Below are 15,916 nucleotides of genomic sequence, written 5' to 3' on the forward strand. Positions count from 1 at the left end.
CCAAACAGACGAGACCAGCGGGGGGGTAGACCGGCTGTAGACATGCTTTTACTCTGAAATACAACAGGAAGTTGACTGCAACTAAATATAATTTTCATAATCAATGACTCTATTGATCGTTTGAATCATTTAGTTTTTGAAATGAAAGAAAAATGTCCAACAAGACGTCTTCAGATATAATTAAGCCCCGCCCCCTTTTGCTCTGTGGTCCAATCACAGTGGAGCGATACTCGGTCAACTTCCTCCTCCCTGTACTCGGATATGCTAAGCTACGCTAATCTAAAGTGAGCCACATTATGAAGATGATTAAAAGCCCAGCTAGCTAACTATTGATTAGCTAACTATTGATTAGCTAACTATTGATTATCAGGTAGCTAACAGATGCTAGTTAGTTAGCATTCTGCCAACGGACCCGACCGGCACCGACTGCTCACCAGAACAGAAACCAATCATTGGATCGAACCTTCTGATTAGTGGACGACCCGCTGGACCTCTGAGCCACAACGAACATCCGATCATTAATTTAAGATTTGACGATATTTTAATCTACGTTGATTAGCTTAGCATGTAGCATATCCCGACTCAATGAAACAGTCTTTAACATAAAACTTCTGATTAAACACAGATTCTGTAGGGTCGGTCCATCCCTCGTCAGAACCAATCACAGCGTCTGTGGGCGGAGGTCACATGGCTCACTATGGACCAGGACCAGATCGGGTCTGACTGCCGGTTCTGTTTTCAACTTAAAGGCCCCGAACACCAGTTTCCTCCGGTTCCGAACACCAGTTTCCTCCGGTTCTGACACCAGTTTCCTCCGGTTCTGACACCAGTTTCCTCCGGTTCTGACACCAGTTTCCTGCGGTTCTGAACACCAGTTTCCTCCGGTTCCGAACACCAGTTTCCTCCGGTTCTGACACCAGTTTCCTCCGGTTCTGACACCAGTTTCCTCCGGTTCTGACACCAGTTTCCTCCGGTTCTGAACACCAGTTTCCTCCGGTTCTGACACCAGTTTCCTCCGGTTCTGACACCAGTTTCCTCCGGTTCTGACACCAGTTTCCTCCGGTTCTGAACACCAGTTTCCTCCGGTTCCGAACACCAGTTTCCTCCGGTTCTGACACCAGTTTCCTGCGGTTCTGACACCAGTTTCCTGCGGTTCTGAGCGGCCGGGTCCGCGGCGGGAGACATTCAGAACTTTAAACTATCAGAACTTTATAATCTGAATTTCGAATATTTTTAGTTTTCAGGGATTTAAACTCAGAAATGTTTCGACTAAACGGATTTAAAAAAGGGATTCGAAGGTCCAGAAGAACCGTCTGAGATCGGTCCAGAAGAACCGATCTGGATCTAAAGACTTCAACCAGAATAAAATGGATCAGACGAAGCGACGAAGGGAAAAACTTCCTCCTCCTGCTGTACCTCCTCTTCTTCTGCTCCTGTAATATATGTAAGAACCTCCAGGTGAACAGGAAGTGAGCTGCAGCTGCTGCAGGTGAGTTTCTGTCCCTGCAGGTGAGTTTCTGTCCCTGCAGGTGAGTTTCTGTCCCTGCAGGTGAGTTTCTGTCCCTGCAGGTGAATCTTCGTCGTTGTTTCGCAATAAGCTCGTCGCCTCAGCGGTCGGACGGTCGGAGCGCCGCTTCCTGTTCCCTGGAGTTTTCCGTGTACAGCGTGGACGGTCACTGAACGTAAAGTGAACTTTTTTCTACGTTTGTTTTTTATTGTTTTTAATTAAAAGTGTTTCTGGGTTTTTTTTGGACGATCTTTTGTGTCGCTGACTCGTAAACCGGAAAAACCAACAAAGGAAGATAAAATTCATCAGTGGCATCGATTGTTTGAACTCTGAATGTGAAATTTTATCCTTTTTTTTATGTTTGTTGTACAATTTTGACTCTTCGGACAGAACTGATGATGACGAAACGAGAAAGAGGAAGATGTTTAAATCCTGATTCCTTCTTTCTTTACTTCCTTCCATCCTTCCTTCCTTACTTCCTTCCATCCTTCCTTCCTTCCTTCCTTCCATCCTCCCTCCCTCCCTCCCTCCCTCGTTCTTCGGCTCAGTAACCTCACGTCGACACACAGATACCTCCTGACAAACAAACCGGACCACGCGCTTTCAGCTGGAAGTTATCTTATGTTTTTAAAACGATGTTTTTTTTAGCTTCAGCTGAACGATTTCTTTTTTTTACTTCAGTTAGTCTGAACTGTATGGAAGCCCATTACTGCCAGGAAAAAATATAATTTAAGACAAAAAACATTTTTTGGAATAGAAATATGAAAATTATATAATACTAAGTGGACATTTTGACTTAGTATTTAATTATTGTCCTGTAAGTATTTTTATTGTTCTGCCAGTAAAAGAAATGACAGATGAAATGTTAAGTAAAAAAATTGCAAACGAAAAATAAAATGTTTGATTTTATTCTGAAGGTAAAAAAATTGCTTTTATTTTGTTATAATTATAAGATACCGATCTAGTGATTACAGGATATTTTGAATAAAAACGTTTATTTTACATTTGTTTTGATTTAATTGAATTACAGGACAAATAATCGACTCTCATTTTAACCTATTTCATAAATTTCATTCATAGAAGTCATTTTATTTTTTATCATTCCTAACTTTGCAAGTGGCAGGAATGAGCTTCCATATACTGACCAGATATGAGATTATTAAAGGAACGAGGGAAAAATGTAGGTTTCCTGAACGCCTCACACAGGATCAATTACAAGCTTGAACCAACAGGAAGTTTAATGTTTTTTATTTCTTTTTTTAACCCAAATCCAAAAGGTGACTTGTATGTATGGAGGCCTTATCCTGCCAAAATACATTTAAAATCTGTAATGATAAACATACAAACTCTCATATTAAGGGACAAAAATTAGCTAATAACTTCCTCACATAGTTACAAAATACATTTTATTTTTACAATATATTAAATCAAGTTAGAAACGTACTAAAGGCTACTTCTGGTGACAGTCGATGTTACATTTTTACTCTGTATAATATTTTTATCCATTAAAATATATTTAATGGAATAAAGTTCAGTGTCAGTGGTCCACAGTGAGAATTCTCTTTAACTCGCTTAATTTAAGGGTTTATCTCTCGACTCCAACCGGACTCTGTTCACTTTAAGTGTATTTTTTATTTTAATCATTCCTACCTTTTCATCTGTTTGTGCTAAGAGCCTCAGGGGTACTCTGTACTCACCGGCTTTATCTTCTGTAGCATTCGTACATCAGGATGAGACGGAGGGATGGACGGACCCGAAGGATTAGATAAAACTATATCAGTGGCGTATTCTGATGAACTTTGATGTATCGATGTTGTTTTCCTGCTCCGCGATGCTTCAGCGCGAACAATCAGCAGTTTCCATCGTTTTTACGCTTTGTAAATGTGCGATTTCTCTCTCTCTCTTTTTTTTTTTTGAACAAAAGATTTTAAGCAATATGAAGCCAAAACTCTGCTGAGCAGCCGGAGTTTGATTTAAAGTAGAATTGTAGAGAAAAAAAAAAAAAACAACAAAAAAAACAAGATGTAACAAAAACAAGAATTAAAATCTTGATTTTGGTGGATAATGAATCTATGGAAGCCCATTTCTGCCAATCCTGTAAAGTTTCTCATAATATTTACAGACTCCTTTTTTCCCTGTCAGTTTGACAGAAATGGGCTTCCATATGAACCTGAGTGTCCTTGGGGGAAAATCTACTTTAATTTGATAATATTGACGATTAACTTGCTGTTTAATTTCCTGTCTTTGCCTCTGAATGCTGCTTTAATAACTCGAGCTTGTTGTCTGCTAACATCTGAATTACTCAACCACTTTTCTGCAAACGCTTCGTTTATTCGTTGCACTTTCAGCCTCCATACATGTTCACATACCTCATTTAAAACATTTCAAGTGTTTTATTTTGTTCCTGTTTCCACACAGACCTCATTACCTCAGTTAGACGTTCAGCGTTGATATTTGACTACATTTATGTGTAATTTTTTATTTGTTGTTTCATTTTGGATGCGTCTCAGTGTTTTTTTTATTTTATATAAACGCTGTCGGGTTAAAATAACACAGAACTGCAAACGCACAAACATACTTCTCAGGTTTAAAGATGGAGTCCTTTAAGATTATATATTTTGTAAATAAAAAATATCATCTTAAATAACAATTTTTCACATGAGTATGGAAGCCCAGACAAGGAACACAGATGAAAAAATTAGGAATGTGTGCTCGTGTAGAAAATAATGTGGAAGTTTTGAGCCAAACTTTAACAGGAAACAATAACTAAAATAGAAACTCAAATTTTGTCTTACAATCTTAAATTTTTGACTTTCACTTTTCATGAGTATTTTTATTCATCTAACTCTTTTGGGCTTCCATACTGAACTGTAAACAGCTGGCTGATGCTAAAATGCTAACGGCTAACATTAACTGAAAGGTGAATATGGGTTTTGTCCTGACAGCAGTTAACCACTCGATGCTCCTGCTCTTGTTTACAAAGTCATAAAGGAAAGAAACGTTTCTGGTCGACGAAAAAAACTAAAAAAGGGAAAATTATGACGAGAAATTTGTTCTTGAGACTAAAATCAAACCAAACACTTTCAAACTCAGTCAGAAACGCTCAAAACGGTTCTTAAAAATTGACTAAATGTTTCTGATTTTTAAAAAAAATGAATACCAATATAAATTTATTTAACTTTTGCATACGGAAGCCACAAGAGGACATCATATAGGATGATTTTTGATATATTGTTATCAGTTCTTATGTGTCGTTGACATAAAAATAAGTTTTCTCTATTTCTATTTCTAATTAAAACTTATATTTACTCGACGATCTTGATGTTGCAAAGAGCTTCTAGATGTAAAATTTCTATAAATCTGTTGATTCTGATATTTAATATAATTACGAGAGAATTTCATAATTAAACATTTTTATCTCATAATTGAGATTTTTCTGAGATTGTTTCTCGTCATTTAAGAAATATTAAATTATGTGATACGAATACATTTTCTCATAACTGACAATAATAATTTTAATGTTTAAAAACTTTGATCTCATGAGAAAAAAGATGTCTTCTCTTCACGAATATTTTCTCAGATCTTTAAAAACTTGAGTCATAATTATGTGATCTTTTATTTAAGTGACGCTAAAATCATAATGAGAGAATTATTTTTGTAAAAGCAATATTGTAATTACACAATCGTAAGGAAGGCTGGAGAAGACGTGTTTTCTCCTAATTAACACCTAATATCTAATCAGTAGAAGATCTCATAATTACAACTTTATCTCAGAATTATGAGGTTTTTTTTCTTGTAATTTAAGAGATTTAAAGTCATAATTATAGGGTGCGGATAAAAAATATTTTTAAAAGCTTTTCTTTTTATTTGTGAGGTATTAAGTTTTAATTATGTGATTCAGATCTTGTGATTATATTATTATTATAAAGTAAAAATAATTCTCACCAGATCAGTTCTGTCCTAACATTGTTTCTGAAGGAGGTTCGAGGCGTCGGTTCGTAACGCAACAGACGATATTTTATTGGAGCACTGAGACGCATTCATGTGTACATATCAGAGAAAACATCTTGACTCCTGTTGTTGTTGTTGTTGTTGTTATTTTATTGTTTGTTGGTTTGGCGGTTTTCTGAAAAGTGGTTGTGTTTTTCCCATGTGGAGAGAAGAGACTGTTATTTCAGTTGAGCCCGGTTGTTGAACCGAAGGAGTGAAAAGAGCGAAAGAAAGGGAACGAACTCTGCAGTCGGAGCTAAAAAGTTTTGCCGTGAAGAGTTTCGCTCGGAGCCCAGAAGGAGCTCGACCTGTGACGAGACCGACCCTGAAGGGTTCCTCAAAGAAACCCTTCGGTTTGTATGAGTAAAGCTGGAGTTTGTGAAGCTCCAGACGGGGTTCCTCAGGGAACGACCCGAGGGCCTCGTATTGTTGGGCCTGAGGGGATGAAAGGGATGTTTCATTGTCTGTAAGCAGAATGTATGTTTGTAAGGACGCAGGGAAACTAAAAGTTTGCATCCTGGACGGTTTTTTATTTGGTTTTAAATCTGTTTCTACGACGGACTCGCTCTTGTTTTTGTCAAAGAAAGTTCATCTCAGTGTTTTGGATTTGATGCAATACTTTTGATAACAATGTGCCCTTTTTTTGTAATTCAGCAATCTAATTAAAACCAAATCTAAAAAGAGTTTCCTGTTTTAATAATGACACCGTTTTAAAGAAGTGACGCAGAGAGTCGGAACCTTCTCGGAGTCGGTCAGAATCGATTTGTGACCGACGTCCGTTCTGAGTGAATTATTGCCAACATCTGAAGCAGTGAGTAGATTCACTGTGAGGCTGTTTCGTGCCCCGTGTTGATCACAGCAGCACCGTCTGAATGTCGTTTACAGTTACAGCTGTCTGCCATGATGATACGATATGTGCTGATGAAGGTGATGGTGTTTCTTTTTGTTTTTATTACCTGTTTTAGTCTTTGAGACCAGGTACTTTTTAGTGTTAAAATTCAAACAAAACCAATAAATGTTCACAACTACCAGCCGAGTCTGAAGAGTCTCATTTTACTGTCTGATTTTATTGTTTATAACCATCACAAACACAATATAACTGCTGCAGTGGTTTTATTCTGGGTTATAATATGAATTCTCTCTCTCTATCGAGATATATATATATATATATATATTACTGTATGAGGGTTAATTAAACTAAAGCACAATAATCAAACATTAAGTCTGAATAAAGGAATAAAAGGATCTACGGTGGCTGTGAAATGCTCGGAAAACATCCAGTGAGTGTTTGACTTCACATTTGAATAAATAAAAAATGTGTTTTACCTGAAGTGAGAACGCAGCCGAATTATTCCTCTAAATCTTCCATTAATGTTTCTCCTGTAATATTTATTATTTATTGTTCTATAAATAAAAAGTCTTAATCATCAGGGACACAAAAGATTTTACTCTCTTTATTTGACTTATTAACATCTGGACCACATTGGACCAGGTCCAGATCAGAAACCACTATAGATACACTATTATTAGATTATAAGTCTTTAAAAAGACAACAAAAGTCGATTTCAGTGTTTCGGGGTTTCAGGATCACGCCGAGGACCCCTGGTGGACGAGAAGAGAAGAGCAGCGTCTGAAATAAATAATTTCTGTCAATTAAAGGATTTCTCAATAAAATTTTTATAATTGTGACAAAATATAAATGTGAAGCTTTTCATAAATTATCTTCAGAGTTTATTTGCAGACTCAAACGTTTATTTATAAAGAATTTATAATGTGTTCATTGTTTTACTAAAATAAAAATAATTACCTGTTAAACACATTCATCAGGTTTCATTTATTAAGTGTTTAATGAATCGTATAAGTTAAGATCAATTAAACATCTCTTTAAATTTCTGCTTTACTGTTTAACAAACAGGAGATTAAGAAACTATCAGGAAGCTTCATTTACAGTTTTCATCGAGTTTAAAGTTAAAATGAACAAACTGGCTCTACAGGTGAGGAAGGTGAGGAAGGACTCAGGAGGTTGAACAGTGTTTTCTGTTTGAAAGAAGAATCAGAAGAATAAATTAAACAACTGGAAAATATGACATATTAAGGAATATAATCACGTACCGAATCCTTTTTTTGTTACGTCACATTGGCAGAAATGAGCTTCCATAGATTTGGTCCTGGTCCTGGACCTGGACCTGGTCTTGACAAGTAGAATAAAGTTTTCACAAATATTAAAGTGGGTTTCAGCCAAAGTTTAAGTTATAACAGTTTCAGTTGTTAAATCTCCCTTAAATCTGACTATGGAAGCTCATTAATGCCAATATAACAAGATAATAAAGTGATTATAAAGAGAGGGTTTCTAATATTACATTAAAATATTGACTCAGCATCTTAAAATAATGACTTTGAGAAAGTTTCTCATTATAAAGATATTTTAGATCATGTTGGCGTTAATGAGCTTCCATAAAACTTAATAATAAATAAACATATAAAGTTGTTTATATACACTAAACCACCTTTATTTAAACAATCGTCTATGAAACGAACATTATAATATATTAATTAGTTATTAATAAGCGTAATTGACCTGTTGTGACGTCAGTGAGCCGGATCAGCGCGTGCTGCTGAAACAAACGAGCGCGAGGTGACGGTGATTCCGAGCGCGCGCCCGCCCGCCCCGTTCGGGTTCTGCGCGCGACACTCACAACTATACCCACCTACTACCGTTGCCGTAGTTACCTTCATACCCGCCCGCCCGTGCACGAGCGGCCAGTGGGCAGGAAGGAGGGAAGGAGGGGGAGGGAAGGAGGGAGGGAGTTAGCGGTAGAGGGGAGGAGAGGCGGCGGGTTGTTCTGCCGAGGTGGACGTGGCGGGTCCGGCGGAGTTAGCTACCAGCGACGGGCAGCCATGAACCGGACCACCCGCAGGTAACGTACCGCCGAACCCCGCCGTCCCGCTCGGTGTCGGTACCGCTGCGTGGCTCCGCCGCCGCCGTTGTTCGGTTTCCGGATTGTTTTACCGCCGCTTTCTGCCACAAACCGACCGAGAGTGAAGCTTCACACTCGGACTCTTTTGTGCTGTCAGCCGCTTTCCCGCTGCGCGCAGTCCGCGTCAGAAAGCCGCTGAATAGTGCGCAGGGAGCCGCGGAGGAAGCCGCCGCTGTCCGCCTCTTCCTCCCCGCTTCACTCTCACTTTCTGCCCCTCATGCTAACTGCAGCTAGTTAGCTTAGCAGCGCCGCAAACGACGTTAGTGTGATAAACAAGATGGCCACTGGCTAGCTCCGTTAGCTACATGGCATCCTGCCCTGTCTTTGTACGGCGGTGCTGCGGCTGCTAACGAGCTCCCTCCGCCGCTCTCCTCTCTCCGAGCGCCGCCAACTTCCTGCGCGCTGACAGCGGACATCCTGGAGCCAGCCTGCGGGTTCCTGCGGGTTCCTGCGGGGGCTGCGTGGCGTCTGGAGGAGGGATACCTGTGTGTGCGTGAGGAGGGTTACCTGTGTGTGTGTGTGTGTGTGTGTGTGTGTGTGAAACTGCTGCTAAAGTTATACAGTTAAATATAATCAATAATCAATCATCTGCAGAGTGAATATAAAACTACATAAACACCAAAAACCAACAAATAATAAAAATCCCTTTCTTCCGACGTAGCTGATCAGTTGATATTGATGATGTGTTTATTGATTGATCGGTAATATTCAGGTGATAAACAGGTGGTCCACAGTGAGGAAGTGAGCGTCCAGGTAACTTCAGGTGTAAGTCTTCAGTTTTACCTGGATCCGTCTGTCGTCATGGTGATTTACTGTCAGCAGGCTCACACACCTTACAGTCGACCCGTTGTTCTGAGTGTTGGAGTCTGAACCTGAACCAGGTGTGTGCCGTCCCCCTTTCTGTCCGCAGGCTGGTCCCAGTCAGCTGTGGGTGGTGACATCAGCACGACGCCTCGCCGACCGCTTGTTGGATTCCCGGAGGAGACTCAGGGACGCGTCCCCGACCTCCCAGCTCCTCCCCTCAGGACGCTCTCTTCAGGAGGAGGAGGAGGAGGAGGAGGAGGAAGGTGGACTCTTTAACCTTCAGGTGTTTGATCGGACTGCGGTGAGGAGGATTAGCTCCGCCCCCCTCACCATGACAGACTTGGAGGCCGAGTGTTTGAGCCTCGGCCTGCCCCCGGAGTGCGGCTCCCCCCCGCCCCTGGAGGTGGACTGCGGCCCGGGGCCCGCCTCCTCCGCCCCGACGCCCACTCTGGCGCTCCTGTCCTCCGACTGCCCCACGCCCACGCTCAGCTCGCTGGCGGCGGAGATCGCCGAGCCGCTGGTGATGCTGCCGTGCGTGAAGAGCGAGCCGGAGGACGGGGACCTGGAGCCCATCCGGACCGTGGACCTGTCCGAGATCCAGCCGCTCTCCACCGCCGAGCTGGGCCAGGACCAGATCAAGATGGAGATCAGCGGCCTCGACTACATCAAGTCCGAGCATCACGGTCACCACGGCAACCACCACCTGGGCCACTTTCACCATGGCGACGTCGCAGAGCTGGACTACAAATCCCAGTACGAGCCGAGCTCCGTGTTTGACTACATCTCCCAGGTAAAGACACACACACACACACACACACACACACACACACACACACACACACAGTCACACACACAGTCACACACACACAGTCACACACACACAGTCTCACACACACACACACACACACACACACACACACACACACACACACACACACACACAGTCACACACACACACACACACACAGTCACACACACACACACACACAGTCTCACACACACACACACACACACACATCACACACACACACACAGTCGTCACACACACACACACAGTCACACACACACACACACACACACAGTCACACACACACAGTCTCACACACACACACACACACACTCACACACACACACAGCACACACACACAGTCACATACAGTCACACACACACACACACACACTCACACACACACACACACACACAGTCACACACACACACACACACACACACACACTGATCCTGATCCTGATGAGTTCAGTGTGTCTCCAGCTCTTAAGATCAATAACTGATGGCTGTAAATCCTTTTAAATAATCAGCTTACAACCCGAACGTACACACACTGTAACAGGATATAAATACATACTGTGGTACCGTGGTTCTGTGGTTCTGTGGTACCGTGGTTCTGTGGTACCGTGGTTCTGTGGTACTGTGGTTCTATGGTACTGTGGTACCGTGGTTCTGTGGTACTGTGGTTCTATGGTACTGTGGTACTGTGGTACCGTGGTTCTGTGGTACTGTGGTACTGTGGTACTGTGGTTCTATGGTACTGTGGTACCGTGGTTCTGTGGTACTGTGGTTCTATGGTACTGTGGTACCGTGGTTCTGTGGTACCGTGTGTAGAAAGATCTGGACCCAGCTGTTGATGTTTTGGGTTTCTCCTTTATTTGCTGTCATACGAGACAATGACATCATCACACGAGACAATGACATCATCACACTAACAACCAGAGTGACAGCTTTAAACACTGTAACATTCCTTCAAAGTAAAAGCCTGATTTAAGGTATGTTAATCAGCCTGTGCTCACCTGGTTTCACCTGTGCTCACCTGGTTTCACCTGTGCTCACCTGGTTTGGCCAGGTGGTTCGTGCCAGTTAGCAGTGGCGTACAGCTGCTAGCTAGCATCAACAGCTTGCTATCGTGCTAAGCTAGCTCTGTTTGAATCAGTTATACACAGATGATAATACCAGTGATCAATAACTCGTGGTTCTCTATTGTTATTGGAATTATTGGCTGCTGGTGATGGTTGTTATGGTAACCGAGCATCCAATCAGTGATCTGCTTGAATTTCAAAATAAAAGTGTTTCCGGGCTTTCTGCTTACCTGTTCTGTCTGTGCTGCAGGTGACGGACACTCTGGACTACATAAAGTCCGACCACCATGTGGACCTGCAGTGCTACTACACCACAGAATCCAACATGGCCGCCCACCTGCAGCACAACGGCCTGGAGTCCATCCACATGGCCGAGCTCCGCACCGAGCTCAACAAGCTGCGGCCCGACGCGCTGCTCATGGACGGCATCGGCAAACTGGACCCCGAGTTCGGAGGGGGGACGCTGTACGAGCTGCAGCCGGCGGCGGAGGGCAAGACGGCGGCGGAGGTGGCGGCGGCGGTGAACGGGCAGGGCAGCGGCGCCGCCGTCACGAGCAAAACCCAGAGCCCGACGGTGAGGAAGCCTCGCAACATGCAGGGGGAGAAACCGTTCTCCTGCACGCAGTGCGGCAAGAACTTCAGCACGCTGGGAAACCTCAAGACTCACCAGCGCATCCACACCGGCGAGCGGCCCTACACCTGCTCGCAGTGCGGCAAGAGCTTCGGACAGGCGGGAAACCTCAAACGACACCAGCTCATCCACACGGGCCAGAAGCCGTACGTGTGCGCCCACTGCCCCAAAGGCTTCACCAAGGCCGACGACCTGCGCTCGCACCAGCGGCTGCACACCGGCGAGCGCCCGTTCATCTGCGTCACCTGCGGGAAGAGCTTCAGCCAGTCGAAGGAGCTGAAGGCTCATCAGCTGAGCCACACGGGCGAGCGGCCGTTCTGCTGCCAGCACTGCGGCAAGAGCTTCAGCAAGGAGACCAGCTACCGCAACCACGTGCAGATCCACACGGGCGAGAAGCCCTTCACCTGCTCGCAGTGCGGGAAGACTTTCAGCAACTCTGGCGTGCTAAAAACCCACGAGAAGATCCACTCGGGCGAGCGGCCGTTCGGCTGCACGCAGTGCGGGAAGAGCTTCGGCCGCCTCGGCCACCTGAAGGCCCACCAGCAGATCCACACGGGGGAGCGGCCGTACGCCTGCCCGCACTGCGGGAAGTCGTTCAGCCAGTCGGGTCACCTCAAAGCGCACGAGCAGATCCACAAACGAGAGCGAGCGGACACGGCGAGCACCAGCAGCAACGGCAGCAGCACCATGGGCAGCGACAGTAGCTAGAACAGACTGCGAACCCTTTAAACCTCTCGGACAGACAAAGTATTATTCCTCTTTTTTATAAATATATATAAATTGTTTCCTTTTCAGTTTTTCTTACATTTTCATACCTTTGTGCTCTTTTGCATCGTATACGTGGGCCCGGTGGACCGACTGATTTGCTCTTATGCAAGTGTCTGTGTGTGTGTTGATGTTCTGTGTGTCTGTGGGTGGGTTGTAGATAATCTTTGAACTGGTCCGTCTCAGTACCAGTACTTATTTTGGAGTACTTACTGATACACAAGCACAAATACTTCATTATGTTTTTATTACTGAAACAGACCAGCAGCTCCTGAAGAACCAGGACCCGGTTCACGGACCCGGTTCACGGACGCGGTTCACGGACCCGGTTCAGTGACCCGGTTCACGGACGCGGTTCACGGACCCGGTTCAGTGACCCGGTTCACGGACCCGGTTCAATGACCCGGATCACGGACGCGGTTCACGGACCCAGGTTCAATGACCCGGTTCACGGACCCGGTTCACGGACCCGGACCCGGTTCAGTGACCCGGATCACGGGACGCGGTTCACGGACCCGGTTCAGTGACCCGGTTCACGGACGCGGTTCAGTGACCCGGATCACGGACGCGGTTCACGGACCCGGTTTAGTGACCCGGTTCACGGACCCGGTTCAGTGACCCGGTTCACGGACCCGGTTCACGGACTCGGATCACGGACCCTGTTCAGTGACCCGGTTCACGGACGTCGTTATGGCCGTTTCCTACAGATTGATGATTGTTTTTGTCTCAGTCACGTTTGTGGTTCTGATCGCGCTCCGTCGTTTTCTGGGCTCCTCATTGACCCGTCATAAGCCCCGCCCCCTTTTTGCTCTGCGCTCCAATAGCAGTCGAGCTACTTCCTCCTGTGCGGTACTTACATATGCTACATGCTAAGCTAAAGTTAGCTAGCGCTATGCTAACATTAGCTAACCTAAGATGTGGTTGTCTGTGCAACATAAATTAGCTTAGCATAAAGCATATAGCATATTAATAAGTACAGGACAGGAGGAAGTTGACCGAGGCTAGCTCGACTGTGATTGGAGCAGAGAGCACAAAGGGGGCGGGGCTTATGACGGTCCGTTATAATCCGACTGATTAATGAGTTTTCAGTTTTATTTGTAAATCAATAAATCAATAAATCAATAACAGAAGTTAACTCAGGACACTTTAACATTTATTTTAGTTTCAGAATCATTTTAATGTTTATAGTTTAAATGTCTGATAATAAAATATCAGCTGATACAAACGTAAATAATCATCAATAATATGACTTCTCCTCTTCTCACCGATCAATCACCGACCGATACGTCTGCTGATCGAACTTATTGATCACCTCTGAAAGTAACGCACCGACAGATATAAGAACAATTTAACTCCAGTATTCTGTATCAGATCGATCTGTTTACATGTCTGATGATAATATTCCACTAATGTTCCTGTTTACACGCAGCTGTACGTTCTGATTCAGTTAACCCTCAACAACAACAACAACAACAACAACAACAACAACAACAACACTCCCATTGGTGGGAAGGCAGCATTATATATTCACTCGTATCCTCAAACCTGCTGATATCAGGACTTTATAAAGTTCACCAGTCGCTGTGTTTCTGCGTCCTCACAAACAAACAAACAAACAAACAAACAAACAAACAGTTGGCTGGTTGTTTACTGACTGTAAACAACCAGAATAATCCCATCAGTGAGGCCTCGGTAGAGAGATCCAATCAGAACATAACGTTTACGTGAGTCTGATCACGTGTTGAATATTGTGTTCGCACTAATATTGATTATTGATTATTTACTTTGATCAATAAAACAACTTGATATCATGAAGATCAGCTCGTTAAAGTCCGCTCACTCGCTCTAAATGAAATGTGGTTTGTTATAAAGGAGGAAGTGACAGCGGTGTGCACGTGCTCAGTAGGGACCTTATGTTCTGGTCGGAGCCGCAGTGGATCAACTTCCTGTCGTGGAAATAAACGTTTAATTCATCCGGATATAAAAACACTCTACAGCTGCTTTTCCTCGCACTCGTTCGTCAGAGGCAGAACGATCAATTAGCAAAATAAAATGACCAAAATCAGCCAGAAGAACATCCGGTGATGGACCGGATCCCCCGGAACCTGCTGGACTCAACAAAACCCAACGTTCCCCTCGAACAGCGAACGTTGGAACTTTTATACGTTTACGTTTTATTGCTTTAAATCTGACCCGTCAAACACGATGCTTCTGGGAAACACCCGTTTACTCTCACAACTTCACTTTAACACCAGAAACCAGCTCGGCCTTCAGACCCAGTTGGTGAACCGGGTCCTGGTTCAGAACCTCAGTACGCGACCGCAGTACTTCTGCCAACCGTGAGTCCTCATCGAGCACTCGCTGCCAGTTTACTAGTGTTCTGCGTACAGGTGTGGGTGCTCGCAGGCGTAAAGCTGTTACTGTATTAAGAATCTGATGCTATAATTTTTATATTTCTTAGTGACCAGTATTGATTATTGATCAGGACTCGCCGCAGTGATCTTTTTTTTGTTGTTGTTGACGATAATCTGCTGACGACATTCCTTACAATCATTCCAGTATTTTCTGAACTCAGTTTTCAGTCTGGTTGGGATCCGACAGGACCAAAACTCATCAGCACAACGGAGCCCAACAGCGTCCAGATCGCTCACTGTGTACAAATCTTCTATTGATTATGTCATTCCTACAAAATATGAAAATACACACAAAAAAAAACAGCCGCAAAAAAGACAAAAGTGATGCAGCATCTTGTACTGGAAAAGACTTATTAAAGAAACTAATGACACATCGCTCTGTTTGCTTTCTTTTGGGTGTTTGAGTCTGAATCAGTGGGGGTCTCAACCTGAGGGTCGGGACCCAACTGAGGGTCGGGAGCCCACTGTGGCCTTCTTGATTTTAAGGTTTGTAAGAAAACTTATAAAATACAGTGACAGAGCTTCAGTCTCTGATCAGTTATTGAGTCATTGAGTTCACTGTTTGTGTTCATTGATCATTAGAAGATAAAGATGGAGGCAGAAGTGAAGCTACGTCAGTTTTACAGCTGAGCTCTGAAGTTTGTTTTGAGGTTTTTGATAAAGTCAAAATGTCGACGCCTGCTGGTTAAACGGTGGTATCACACCTTAATGTGAGGCGCTCCCACTTCTCTCATCACTCAGCTTAAACCTCCGGGTCCGTTCATTCACTATCCTTTAGTTTCCAATAATAAATCAATCAGTGGTTTAAATGGAGCAGCGTGTTCTTCAGGGGAAACTCATTGATAATAAATAAATATTGATAAACAGCAATAATTACTGTAATTTAACAGATAATTACTTTATTACAGTTCTATAATAATCCAATAATAACAGCACTCTGCTGTAAATGTAAGTC

At 43.6% G+C, this 15,916-nt stretch overlaps 1 protein-coding gene and 1 long non-coding RNA gene across 7 annotated transcripts; one reads left to right on the forward strand and one right to left on the reverse strand.

The window, feature by feature from the left end:
• Positions 1-6,543: 6,543 nt before the first annotated feature.
• Positions 6,544-8,318, reverse strand: LOC127374702 (uncharacterized). 2 transcript variants are annotated; one of them, XR_007887203.1, is made up of 2 exons: positions 8,076-8,318; positions 6,544-7,683 (listed from the first exon to the last, which is right to left on the reverse strand). It is a non-coding gene; the product is annotated as an uncharacterized LOC127374702 (long non-coding RNA). The 2 variants fall into 2 exon arrangements; XR_007887202.1 differs by having other exon boundaries at positions 6,544-7,688.
• On the forward strand, positions 8,305-15,332 carry si:dkeyp-113d7.1 (uncharacterized protein LOC407709 homolog). Of its 5 annotated transcripts, none has more exons than XM_051419994.1 (5): positions 8,305-8,415; positions 9,386-10,069; positions 11,402-12,940; positions 12,981-13,025; positions 13,098-15,332. In XM_051419994.1, the coding sequence occupies exons 2-3, from the start codon at positions 9,611-9,613 to the stop codon at positions 12,488-12,490; spliced, it is 1,548 nt and encodes a 515-aa protein (XP_051275954.1). In that variant the 5' UTR covers positions 8,305-8,415; positions 9,386-9,610; the 3' UTR covers positions 12,491-12,940; positions 12,981-13,025; positions 13,098-15,332. The 5 variants fall into 5 exon arrangements, with proteins under 5 accessions (XP_051275954.1, XP_051275958.1, XP_051275955.1 ...); XM_051419998.1 differs by having other exon boundaries at positions 13,215-15,332; XM_051419995.1 differs by having other exon boundaries at positions 11,402-12,914.
• The last annotated feature ends 584 nt before the right edge of the window (positions 15,333-15,916 follow it).

This window comes from Dicentrarchus labrax, unplaced genomic scaffold (assembly GCF_905237075.1).
Source record: "Dicentrarchus labrax unplaced genomic scaffold, dlabrax2021, whole genome shotgun sequence".
In the NCBI taxonomy this organism is placed as follows: domain Eukaryota; kingdom Metazoa; phylum Chordata; class Actinopteri; family Moronidae; genus Dicentrarchus; species Dicentrarchus labrax.

Coding starts and splice junctions, on each gene's coding strand:
- si:dkeyp-113d7.1 (XM_051419993.1), top strand. CDS start 9,611: ATGACAGACTTGGAGGCCGAGTGTTTGAGCCTCGGCCTGCCCCCGGAG. Junction 10,070..11,401: donor TGTTTGACTACATCTCCCAG/GTAAAGACACAC, acceptor TCTGTGCTGCAG/GTGACGGACACTCTGGACTA.